This window comes from Mus caroli, unplaced genomic scaffold (assembly GCF_978045245.1).
Source record: "Mus caroli unplaced genomic scaffold, Mus_caroli_1 scaffold_10, whole genome shotgun sequence".
In the NCBI taxonomy this organism is placed as follows: domain Eukaryota; kingdom Metazoa; phylum Chordata; class Mammalia; order Rodentia; family Muridae; genus Mus; species Mus caroli.
Genome location: NW_028227265.1, coordinates 120,207,173 through 120,220,474, shown reverse-complemented (window position 1 = coordinate 120,220,474; position 13,302 = coordinate 120,207,173). Strand labels below are relative to the sequence as shown.

The following is a 13,302-nucleotide window of genomic DNA, read 5'->3' as shown; positions in this document are numbered from 1 at the left end:
TCTTTCCCTCTCTCCCTAAGTCAAGGTTTTGTATTCACCCTTAGCAGTATAGGGTTTCAGCTAACACCTAAAGTTGTCTTTTGTGTGAGCTCAGCTCCCAGGGAAAGTGATGTAGTTTTTCCCATTTTTCCATTTTCCCATTCTAAAAGGAAAAGCAAAGCCCCTGCCCCTTTCATTTTGGGGAGAAAGCATTTTTTCATGAGTTGTGGAGGATATTAAGAGGGAGTGAAATCCTGTCCCCTCGCCCACCATGTCCTGGGCTCTAGTGTTCAGGAGTTATCACTGTTCTATACTTATAGAGAATAACAACTTCTCTTCAGACCAGCAGGATTTTTTTCCCATTATGGCAAAACGTAACCATTTCGAGAACAGAATGGCTACAACACCAACAGAAGGAGCTCGAAGGATGTCAGATCAAGGATGGCTGAGGGCCAAGGATCCACTGAGGGCAGGCAGACTTCCCAGGAGATGCATAACCACTTACCTTATGTTGCTTTGAGTATAGCTTTCCAGGTGAGTCTTCACTCAGTAAGACACTGATTGGGATACTCCAATGCTTATATCTGCAAGGGTTTGGCTGTCAGTAATGCAGTTACATCGTCTCCTAAACCCATATACCCCAAACCTCTTATATACCCCAGAGTACCATGTCTTCACAGAATAAAATATAGTACTTCTGTGTATGTGTGTGTACACACACCTGTACATAAATCTCCATGCATAAGGGGAAAGGAGAGAGAAAAGATTGTTTTTAAAGAAAAGGAAAAAGAAACTGGAGAGGTTTGCACTTTTTGGTGTTTTTTTTTTTCTTTTTGTATTTATGCAGACCATTTTAGGGTTTTCAGTCTCAACAAAACACTAGTAAAACAAAGAATCTAGTAAAATATTTGTGCATGTACTGCTAAACAATTCTAGCAATTTTATTAAGCAATACCTTTATTAGTTTTTAATATTCTTAACAGACTGGAACAAAACATTTTATTCAAAACAAAATATGCATACTGTACGCATGTCGCAGGGTTAAGCATGATGCAGAGGATAGATCTGTCTGAACGAAAACGAACGCCTGGGGAAGTTTTATAGCTATAAAGTTAACAACTAAATTTTGTTCACTAGGAGGTCCTTGTCTATGGGTTTCCTTCATCTCTCAGCCACACAGCAAACCTACCCGAAGTGCACTTCCCAAGTGTAGTTAGAGAACAGGAAGGAATGTGAAGTGTCTTTTTAAAATTATTAGTTTTGTTTGTTTGTTTTGTAAAAACAGCCCTTATTAACTCTCCCTTCCACTGGCCCTACTGTAAACCCATAAAAGCCTTTTTTTAGAAAGCAAATTCATATACACTCAGCAGGTGAAATGTTCCCACAAAGGAAAGAAAAGAAAAGAAAAAAACAAACAGTGATTAGACTTCTTTTTTTTCTCAGCCGCCTAGAGCTTGCTGGAGTGAGGACGCTTCACACTGTGGTAAAGACAGCTGATCTGTTGATTGTTTTAAAAAGATTTTCCTCTGTGATAATGCAGAGCTGTGTACATTTTATACCTGGAAGAATCTGGAACCCTATGCTGGGGGCAATACTGGGATAAAATGGTGCATATTCTGTATACTAGAATCCCTCCACCATCACCATGATAGGGGAGGGACAGAAGTCTGGATGCGTTCTTGGTCTCTGCTCCCATCACGCGGCCGAGTCAAGCATCTGATGTTGAAGAGGGGCTGCTTGCCCGGACCGTGCGGGCAGTGGGCCATGGGCTGCTCCTGTCTGCCTGGCCAGGAAGAAAGAACTGGGGATGGGTACCGGAGCGACTTGTCCACGGGAGCGTGTTTCACTCTTTTATTATGTGTGTGTGTATGTTTGTGTTTCCCACATAAAACTGTGAACTGCCTGACTCTGAGCACTCTGTTGGCTCATCCAGAGGAACTGATAGGCCCCTGGCTCCCTCTGCTCGGGCTTGTGCAGGACACACACCCACCATGCGAGACACAGACAGAAGCAAGCGGATGTTGTCTGCTTAGGGACAGAAGAAGGCGAGGGCCAGCAGGGCCTGCAGGGCGTGGCGTCCATGGATTGGAAGGAGGCTTAGGGATTTTTTTTTTTTTTAATTTTTGTTGTTTTCTTTTTTGTGTTTTTTTTTGTGTGTTTTTTTTATTCTTTTTTGTTGTTGTTATTTTTTTTGCTACACCGTGAGGTTATAGCGGTCATTCCTCTATTAGAAACTGACAGGACGTAGACAGAATTATCTGATGGACACACGATGACTAGAAATCGATAGACAGTGGAGAGACTTAGTTTACCCTCAAAGAAATCCTGCATTAACAAGTGCAGAAAAAAAAAATTTAAAAACGGAAAATAAACCCAAACCGAACTGAAAGCAAAGAAAACCTCCAAACGTTAAAACACAGTGTATAAAATGGTGTGAGAAACTGAGTCACTTGCAGCCTTTTAGTCGGTAAAAAGCTGCGGCTGTGTCCATGTTGGGGATCGGGCCCATCTTGTTGAATGTTACCCACAGGCCTTGCGAGAAGTCCAAGGGTAGAGCACCCGGGTGGGTTCAGTTCCCGGGCTGCAGCAGGTGAGCATCCCAGGTGGGTCACTGCTGCTCTGTGCCAAGCGGTGTCCCTGCCCAGCCCTGCGCTCTGCGCACGCGCCAGGCTGCGCTCAGTCCTCCCGGGTGGAGTTGTCCTCGAGCGTGGGGAGGCTGCTCAGGCCCAGTCCCGTGGAGTTCTGCGCTGCGGAGGCCGTGAGCACTGTGTGGAGGAGAATGAGGACGAGTACACACAGCTTCAGCCGGCCGGGGCATAGTCTAGTGGCCGAGGACACTGTGAGCGACGTCCTGGGACAGGAGTCTCTTCTGTCCACGGTTCCTTTGGGTCTGGGTGCGGATTGCTCCTCGCTCCTGATGTCACAGCATTCGGGTTCATCATTGGTTAGGAAGGTTTCGTAGAGCCCTGAGGGGAGAAGAGCAGGGAGGTTAGAGGCCAAGATACTAAGGGACTGGGAAGGTTGCAGGAGGCAGCAGCCTCATCCAGGCAGTCCTTCAGGAGGATTGTAAGTGTGGTGAAGTGTGCTCTGGGTTTCCGTGTGCCCTGGGGTGTGCCCTAGACTGACAGTCAGAGCTCCCGGTTCCAGATGAACGTGGAGACCGAGTGTACTTGGCCACCATTCAACTCTTAACGGGAATGAATCCAATAACCTAATCCATACGCTAACACCAAGATTTGCCAAGTGAGAGGGCCAAGGGGTCAGAGCCCTGGATGCCCTGCTTGCCCACAGTTCCCCTGTGAACCTCATTCTGTCTGTGACCCTAAAAGAATAGGGGGGCATCTCTGCGTCTAACCGGCAGCAGGTCACCATTTGCTCACCGTGGATCTGTGAGTGACCCCGGGAATTGAAGCTTTAGTGAGGTGGTGTGGAGCCTCACACTTGCACCTTCCACCACCATTCCCATCTACTCTGCAAGCCGTGCGCCCCACCCCACTTCTCTGTCTCTCCCTCTCTCCTTCACCCTCTCTCTGTGTCCCTGTCTATCTCTGTCTCTCTCCCTCTCTTCTTCCTGTCATTTTTTTTTTTTCTTCTAGCCGAGTCCTGCTTCTTTCTCTGAAAACACACATCGGTGTATTTTAAAACTGATGCGTGCGTGCAAACTTTGAAGTTGTCAAAGGGATGAGTAAAACCTGTAATTTCTCTCGCGTGTGCCTTGCTGCAGTTTGCATTCTATAAGAAGTAGCTCTATAAACTGCCTGGCGGCCAGTGCTGTGGTTGTTGCTTCCATTTTATTTACTGATTATTCTCATGGGCCTTAGAATGAACATTCATCACAACATCCCAGTGTTTGAAAATCTTAGCGTCAAGAGAAGAGTTTAAAGAATTACGTAACTTTTTTTTTTTCATGTGAAATGCTTGGCTTGGTGAGTAACAAAAATAGATCGATAATTTTGGTTAACATTAACAATAGTGGTTAGCCATGGCATTTCACCACTGTACACCCATGTCCAAACACCTTTCCGATCTCTCACAGCTTAATACCCTACAGTCTAGGCTTTTAGCACTCCTTGGGGCCAGGCTGCCCTTTCTTCCTCCCAGTTCCTCAGTGTCTGCTTTTATCTCATGTATCCTTCAGGAGTGGATGAGAGGAAACTCCCCGTGTGAGGTCATTCTACCAGTGGTTTACTCTTCAACACAGAGATTTCTTTTCTTTCAATCACAGTTGCCCAATTTTGTGTCAATTTCCAAACCCAACCATCAACTTGAAAGCATGAACTGAACATTTTCACTGTTACATTCCCAATATATATAAGACTACCTGGACAAAATACACAGTTCACGAGCACTTATTGCATAAGAAACTAAACACATCTATTCATTTAACTACAAAGAAGCTTTTCAATAGAATATGCTTCAATATGTTTATAGTGATGCTTACAATAGTCATTTCTTCTTAGGCATTCAAAGGTAAACTTCACCTTCGCCTAGGAAGAATATGGAAAAAAAACTGAATTAATGAGATCTGTAGCTCCGACATTTTTATTGTATATTCTCTTTCATATATCTCAGTGATAGACCAGTCATTTATTAAAGTGTATGTTATAGTACTGTATGCTATAACAAAAAGATGTAATAGATATACAAATAAGACCCCAAAGATCATTTGATCATTTTTAAAAGCTAAGAATTTAACTATTTTTTCACAAGGTCATGAAGCTAAGCAGTTCTTCTCATTGGAAGAAGTCACTCAGAAGTTGGATTATAATTTAAACTAAAGCCACTCGAGACAGAATAATACAATTAGTGTGGGTCAGTGACCCTTTTGGGGACTCCCACAGCCCCCACATTCTCTATTTCCTTTTTCATCATGAGAATTTTCACTGGGAGACATGTACACATGCTGAAGTTGGAATTGTTCCCCAGGACATTTAGGAAAGGGAGGAAAAGAAGATCTCTGGAGCGCAAGTCCCAGGTGCTTCCTTTGCAGGGGCACTGTGGGACCTCCTTCAGCCCCAGCTCAGGAGGGAACAGTGGGCTCGAAGCCTTTGCTCCTACAGCTCTCTCTGCTTGCCTTAGACCTGGTATTTCATGCCCTAACCTCCAGCTTAGCTCCAAACACACAGCTTCATCTACTGCAGATGCACGCCAGCTTATCCAGAGGAAGAAGCCACTGGATACCACACTCATTGCCCTGGAGGTTCCCATGACTGTGGCATAACAATCATTCTGGAAAATTAGGAAGCATATGCTTGCTGTTCATTTTAGAAAAAAACCACAAATGTATTAATAATATATCTAGTTAATCAATGTAATTATATTAACAAAAGAATAGCAATGGCATGTATTTCTGGAGTACCAGGCAGTGTTTAAATAGGTGTCTGCATTGTACCAGGCTTGGGCTAGGTTAAACATAGCCAGCCCTTCTTTTACCATCTCTCTATGGGAAGATGTTTAAAGCTCCGTCTTTCTCCCTGCTGTTGTTGGTGGCCACCCTGCTGTACACTATCACACCAGGACATACTCTTGTTTGCTGTTGGGAGCTCACTGCACTTGGAAAACACCATTCTATTCGTAACATCTAAAACATCAACAAGATCAAGTGTGTTAGAGTCACACAGGGAGTGACAATGGGACCGTTCTTGTCTTCTGCACCAGGCTTATTTCACGTCACAGGATCATGTCTGTTCATGTCTGTTTCTATTTATGCTGCTGAAATGACAGGGTTTCCTTAATTTCTTATGATGGCTGAATGTCATCATTATGACATCATCATGACATCATCATCATCATGACAGCATCATTTTAATCAAATCATCACAGGTATTCACACATATATTCAAATATCTATCACACACTCCCTATCAATTCCACCGTGGGACACTTGTGCTGTTCTGTTTCTTGGCCACTGAGACTCGTGATTCAGTGGACTTGGAACTAGTGGCTCAGTAGATGACACTTTGAATGACTGAAGAACTTTATGTTTTCCAAATAGTTACTCTCAGGAACTGTGGGTATGCTGGGTGCTCGGATGCATGCTTAGCATGCATGAGTTTGGGTCCCAACAACTGTCCCCCAAAGAACATAAGCCTTATCGTGTTGCCACTTTAAATCAGCACAAGGAGGCCAGATATCTAGACAAGCTCTTTAAATGGGTGAGGTTATTTGTGGTAAGTCCTCTGTTGTCTGTGATATTTGAGAGATTTGCATCTAGGATATTTTAAAGACTCTAAAATATTTGTTGCAAGTTCTGCTTGTGAAAGCTTAGAAGATATTACCACAAAGAAAAGCTAGACAAAAGCAAACTCACCTGACTCTATCATCGTTATCATAATCAGTTATCGTCACCATCATCATCATCATATCACATCATCATCATGTCACATCATCATCATGTCATCATCACCGGCATGTCATCATGTCATCGTCACCGTCAGCATTCTACTCACATTATCACCAGGACATCATCACCATTATCATCCTAATCATATCATCATCATGACATATTCATGACATCATCATTGTCAGGATCATGATTGCCATCATAATAAAGGGGGAAAAGACTCTATTATAAAATTTACATTTTTTTCAAGGTAGATACACATATGGAATGAGCATGATTTATAGATTTCATATACAAAACACTTCGATGAGATTATCTTTTACATTTTCATCCTCCATTTTGTTTTCTAGTAATTGTTTTATATTTGCATGTTCATGATAAGCAGGTCACAGAGTATGTCTGATACATGTAGCTTCAGGAGCATCAGCTTTCAAGTACTTATGCTATAGTAGCAGTGATGTCTGCAGGGAACCGGGTTTGCTAATGCACTGTGCCCACAGCAGGTGGAGGAGACACTCCTGGACTCCAACCCATCTAAAGAGCTCAATAGCTTCTGGGTTCAGCAGTGAGGCCTCCTACAGGCTGCCCACGCTGCAGTGGAAGGTTCCAGATGCATCAACCTACAGGCAGCACTAACTGAACTCCATGTGTTTACAAAAGCAGCAGAGCTGCCAGGAAAAAAGAGATAAAGAGGAAACAAGAGGTCCTTGGGGTAGATTTGATGAAAATACATTATAGTCAAGTGGGAAATTCTTACACAATAAAAAAAAATTTAAAGGAAAAAGAAAAATGTTAGTAGGGTAGAATTTCTATACTTCATGAGTCTATTCTCTTAAAGGTAATTACAATGCATTCCTTTTTATATTTTCTGATTTCTAGTGTGTTGAGGTGATTTGTTGTTGTTGTTGTTTGTGTAGTTTATGTTTTAAAATGGCTCAGGTTATAAGTTGATACAGACTTCAAACTCTTAATTTATCTCCATTGCCCCTTTGTGGTTAATGTTTTTATCTCTCTTTTCAGTCCTGGTGAGACCTGAGTGTTACATTTATTGTCTTTGTGTCATTAAGGATGTACTCTGCTCCTACCATGGGTGCTCTTTCTGCTAATACACTAATTTCTGTCTTTGTGTTGGGTTATTTTGATTTATATATTTTAGAGAATACTTCTGCCATTCATGTAAAGGTTTGTTTGTATCAGGTTCAATGGCTTTTCTTTATACAGTCAGTTCTCTGCATGTTTGGCAATTGCTGTTTTGTTTATTCTCTTTTGCTTTTTGTTGTTTAAGCTCTTCTGCAAATGTTCGTATTCCATAGTCATGATTAACATCTGTTTTGGTAAACTTCTGTCTAGTCAGAATACTATCCACCATCTAATGTGTGACATAGATGCTTCTAGTTGTTATTCTGTCGATATTTTATGCATATGCATTGATAAACATTATAATCTGTTGCTTACCTATTTATTTTCCTGTGATGTTAGCAGGCACAAAAAATTCATCGTTTATGTTTCCCAGGAACATTTACTACTAACAAAGAAGACTGGTGCTCTGACATTTCTTCTGTTGTAGCGTTTGTCTTATGATTTCTGCTTTGGCTTTGGGTACATTTTGTTAACTATGAATATTTCTTTTATAACACAGTAAGTATGTTATGTGTCTTGTTTTAATTTTCTATGCCCTCCCTATATTTTTCTCTCTATTGTGTTCTATACCTCAGAGTTTCACACTGGCTGAAGAATTTGATCCATTTACATTTATTGTCAGGTCTGTAATGCTTTGTTCTGTTCTCATCCCATAATATGATGTCTGGGCATTTAATATTTTATTCATTATTCTCTTTTCCCACTATTTGCTATGTAAACATACTTAAGCACATATTTTTCAAAATTCTAGAAATTCACAATGTTATTATTTTATTATATCATACCTTTAGAAGTTGAATTAATTAATGAGTGAACTGGCATGGGTTACTTTTATTTTGATGTGACCAGGTTGCCCAGACCAGCCTGGATCATGCCTCAGCTGTCATCACAGGTCAGTGTGACTGCACCAACCTGAAATTTTACCTTTTCAGCTGTAAGTTAGATATTCAGATCTATTAATTTCCAATTATTGGCACTTTATGAGCACTCTTTGAGCAATTTTAACAACATCCACATATCATGTACGTGCCATAACTTCTCTTTCATTTGTGACTTAGAGATGTCTTGGCTGGAATAAATATCAGTAGTGATGTTGCAGGCACTCAAGACACAGCTAGACCCCTTCTCTGAGTTCCTTCTCTGGGAAAACACCCCAAACTGTTCTTCAGTTTTTCACTGTAGCTTCACTGGACTATGGAATCCGCCCTTCTCAGGCGCGCACACGTTTTAAGTCTCTATTCTAATAACAAACCATTTTCAGGTTTTGTTATTTCTATAAATGAAATATATTCTTTAGTTTTTACTTTAGATTCAGTAGAATTTAGAGACAGATGGGGAGTAAAATTTTGGCTCCAGATCATGACTTTGAGGCAGGAGGCACATTCACATTTAAATGCACTGACTTAAGATCTCTCTCTTTCTCTCTCTCTCTCTCTCTCTCTCTCTCTCTCTCTCTCTCTCTGTCTGTCTCTCTCTCTCTCCTTTTCACCATTATGAAAACCCTAACAGTGTGGCAGAGAATGGTTTTGAAAATTGGTATTTTGGCCTTGACATCCCCTTTCATTTCAGGGTTTATTGCAACAGTTGCTCTACATTAGTAGACTCTAGAACTTTAAATTCCCTCACAGTTTTTTTTTTTTAACTGCTCAGGTGTGCAAATTGTATGCTTTTGTCACAAACAGTAAAAAGTAAGATCTGTAGAGAACTGCTGGCTTTCAGAGGTTATTTTATAACTGAGAAATTAAAACAATATAACAAGTTTCCTCTTAACTGTCTTGGCCGTCTGAAAAGAATCAGATTTTGAGTATTTATGTATTTATAATTTTAACCATAAGCAAGGTCAAATTTCAGTAAAGAAGCTATACATTGAAAATGTCCAGTTTGAGGGGAGGAGTCAGGGATGGGCATCATCTCTAAATGGTCAAAGAGGAGACGGGGGCGGGCATCATCTCTAAATGCTGAAAGTAAGCGCCATCATGACACACAGCCAAGTTAATAGGATTAGTTTTCTTCTAGTTGGCAGTGTGCATAATGCTTGCCCTTATTCCTTTCCATCTTAGCATTCCAAGCCCATATCAAGATAAAATTGTCTAAAAGGAAAGGTGGATATTTCTTTAATGAAAGAAAGAACCAAGGGAAGATTTGACAATTGAATTCCCTGAGTAGCAAAGTATCTGGGCACAGCCAGGTAGTGAAAGAAAATGGTACTCTGATTCGGCCTTTCAAACTCACAGCTTCCACACCTGTGTGTTAGACCATCTCAGATGCAAACGTTTGAAAACCACATTAAAAGCACGCACACAAATTATTCCATAACATGTGTGCGTGCTTTTGTATCCCTAATGTAATTCCACAAACAATACAGGGTGACAACTCTTTATCTATAGTCTTTACAAAATCTTATGTATGGTAACTTCTCTGGACAAGATGCAGTTTCAGGGCAGGATGAGGTTAGGTTACATGGGAATGCTCCTCTCCTTAGACACAGGGCTTGTGCAGCCACAGATTTTGGTGGCAGTCCTGGACATTATCCCTGTATAAAGTGAGAGTAAACTTCCATCAGGAAGAAATACGAAACACACTCTTCAGAAAACAAGTTCGTGGACCCGATTATGCCATGGCCACAGAGAGCTCACTACACATTAGATTAGGGATCACTTCTAAACTGTAAATGATACTCAATGAAATTAAAATCAAAGATCTGTGTTGGAAAGCCAGAAACGTGACACAGAGATTTACTGATTCACTAAGCTCAAGCATAAATTGGGCATTTGAAATGTCTTGAGGCTAAGCAGAGAATTTCCTCAACCAGTGTTCTCAAGTTTTCCAGCATTTTTGCAGAACAAAGACAGTTTGCAGCCAGAAAGGTACAGCCTAAACAGAAACCAATGTGTGCTGTTAAACATCATATTACACATTGTTATTTTCCTCAGAGTCCTCACAACGATGCTTTTTAATTATGAAAAATGCACTCTGGGAAAACAGAAAAAAATTATTGGACTGAGAGAAAGTACACTCACCAAATATATCCTTTATTTCTTCACCCCACCCGGACTCCTTGGTGAGCTGCCCCGAGAGCTGCTTTGAGGATATGGGATTGTTGTGTACAGGAAAACCACAAAGGTTCCAGAAGAAGTGAACATCTATTCTAAATCCCAGAGCCTCGTGGGTCTCCTGAGCGTGGATGGGTACTGTCACCTGGAATGGTTCCTGTTCTTCCCTGCTCTGTCAAGTGACCTTCTACCCCTTGACCCGAGGACTCCAGTGGAGACCGTGGGAGCCATCAAAGAAGGGAAGGAAAAAGGACATTTCCTTCCTCTTCCACGGTTCTTACAGAACGTTTTCCTTTCAGGCTGCCTTGCTCTCACGCGTTCTGCGACGACTGGAAGAGCTTGGATTTGTCTGAGGATGTTCTCGGGTCTTCATACTGAGGGTTCTGGAGCTCAGCAGGGGTTCATTCATAGCAGACCCGTACTCAGAAGCCCCTCAAGAGAAGTCATCACTCTCCCTAAGCATTGCCTGTTGCGCTCTGTTTCTATTTATCCTCTCATTTTCTCTGGGAAACGGCACGTATCACATATTGTAAATCAGTTTGGCTCACCGAGCATTCTAAACTGGAATTTCCCCATCACTAGGACCTGCTAAGGAAATATTCTTGAGAACAGGAAACTGCACGAATAATTCTGCAGCTGCCGAGTCTCAAACGTTAAGCTGTGATGGAAGAGACAGCTTCGCTAATGCTTTGATCCGTCCCCATATTTACCGCGCAGGCAACATTTCCTGCCTTGCTTTTTAAAAAGAAAGCCAGACTCTCTGAATAATCACAGAATACACGCAAACCTCCCCTAGGTCTGTACATACTCAGACACACACCGATACACAGTTATAGTTTCAAATGCCTTGTAAATAGGCTTGGATTTCAGATATTTGCTTTATTGACTAAGAGAAGTTATTTTTATAATTTATTTCAGGTTTTGAAATGTTAAACGTTTAAATAAACAGTCGAGGCTTTAAAAGCCGATGCTAAAACTTAAATTTGTTAGACCCTAGCTTGGGAAAAAAATCCTAATGGTGATCTACTAAAATTAAATATACTATAGCAGTCTATAGACCAGTTGGACAAAAATCAGTGTCAATTCTTTCAGAGTGAGTACTATTTGGCACTAATGTTGCTGCTCCGTGGCAGTGTACAAACTGCCTAGCATGTGCTAGGTTTGATTTCAGTATCACCCAAACAATGAAGAAAATAGAGTCAATATATAAATTAGCCACAAAACGAAACAAAACAAAACCAAAAACCTTAAAACTAAACCCACTAAACAAAACAACCCCTAGAATAATCTTTTTCAGATTTTAATTGAACCTACACCAAATGTTTTTCATTTATTTATATCACTCATTAATCAACCAATAATGAATTCTGCTGTGTATGAGTGTTTTGCCTCCTTGTATGTCTATGAGACCACATAAAATCCTGAAGCCCTCCTAAGCCAGAAAGAGGGCACTGACTCTTCCCTGGAGCTGGACTTACAGACATGGTTGCAAAGTTCTAGGACCCTGCTAAGGGTGCCGGGTATTGAACTTAGGTCCTCTGGAAGAGCATCCAGTGCTCGTAACTGATGAGCCTCTGGTGTCTGGCATCCAGTAGTTTTAATGCTTATAAATAAAAATGCTTTCAAATAAAAATGGCATAAAATAAGAAAGCAGCTTCCAGAGAGGAGTCCCAAAACCTCTGGAAGTATTGAGTGTTTACAGGGAACACAATAGGTTTCTGGGATGGAGGACCGATTTCCTGGGCAAGACTCTTCCTCAGGCAAACCATCATTCCCTGGAAACTAAGCTGCTGTCTGAGACTGCTGAAGGAATGGAGGATTGTATTTCAGATCCTGGCAGGTCAGTTGTCACTTGGAACATCTTAGTGGCTTACTCATTCCCTTAGTTACAGAGCAAGGAAGAGCGATGATGTCACGAGCACTGCCTCCGTCGGCCTCCTGCACCACTTCCCTGGTTGTTAGTGGTTGCTTCCCTTATCTGTGAGAATTACTGAAGACACAAACATCTACAAAGATTTAGAATAACAGAGCTGGGAAAAATTCACTAACTGGCCAAGAAATGAAATTAAAGTGATAGGGTTCAGTATCCGGGAATTATTCTTTTTAAAAAGTAATGCTTAACTCTCCTTATTGCAAGTCTAAATTGAGAACTAGATTATGCATCCTTTAAAACAACAAACAAACCATTCCTGAAAGTTTTCATGATTGTGCTTCTCCAGAATGCTCCCCACCAAACCAAACCAAACCAAACCAAACCACAAAAAACCCAACAACCCCCTCCCCAAACCCTCTCAAACTTCTATAAAACTAATAAATGTGTCTAAGCAGTGATAGAGAAAGATAGATTGGGGGAGGAGATGGTCACTTATTAAATTAAGAATCATACATTAAGGCCACGTATAATGGCACATATACATAGCCCCGGCACTAAGAGGCAGGAGGATTCCCACAGTGAATCACTGTATGAAGCAAAACAAAACAAAACAAAAACAAACAAACAAACAAAAAACACGAAAGAATAGGTATGTGGGGTGTGTGGGTGTGGGAGAGAGAGAGAGAGAGAGAGAGAGAGAATGTGTATGTGTGTATGAGAGAGAAAGACAGTGTGTGTGTGAATTAGGAATCAAGAAGTAATGTGACATGAAATTTTTTTAAAAAATGAACCGTGTAAAACAATAATATTTAAGGAGCTAAAAACAAACAAACAAGCAAACAAATGACAACAACAACAGCAAAAAAACAAAAACAAAAACAAAAAACAAAACCCCAAAATTTGTTGTTTAAAAA

The 13,302-nt window shown here is 41.1% G+C and overlaps 1 protein-coding gene across 2 annotated transcripts in view; it reads right to left on the bottom strand.

Moving 5' to 3' along the window:
• Positions 1-802: 802 nt before the first annotated feature.
• The window catches only part of Nalf1 (NALCN channel auxiliary factor 1), a 545,219-nt gene continuing 532,719 nt past the window's right edge, over positions 803-13,302 (bottom strand). Inside the window, exons 3-4 of one of the 2 annotated variants that reach the window (XM_021170643.3) lie at positions 4,421-4,466; positions 2,858-2,945 (exon numbers count right to left, since the gene is read on the bottom strand). In XM_021170643.3, coding sequence (XP_021026302.1) covers positions 4,444-4,466 — 23 coding nt within the window. In that variant the 3' untranslated portion in view covers positions 2,858-2,945; positions 4,421-4,443. Of the gene's footprint in view, positions 2,946-4,420; positions 4,467-13,302 lie in introns of both variants that reach the window. The other variant, XM_021170640.3, reaches the window with a different exon arrangement.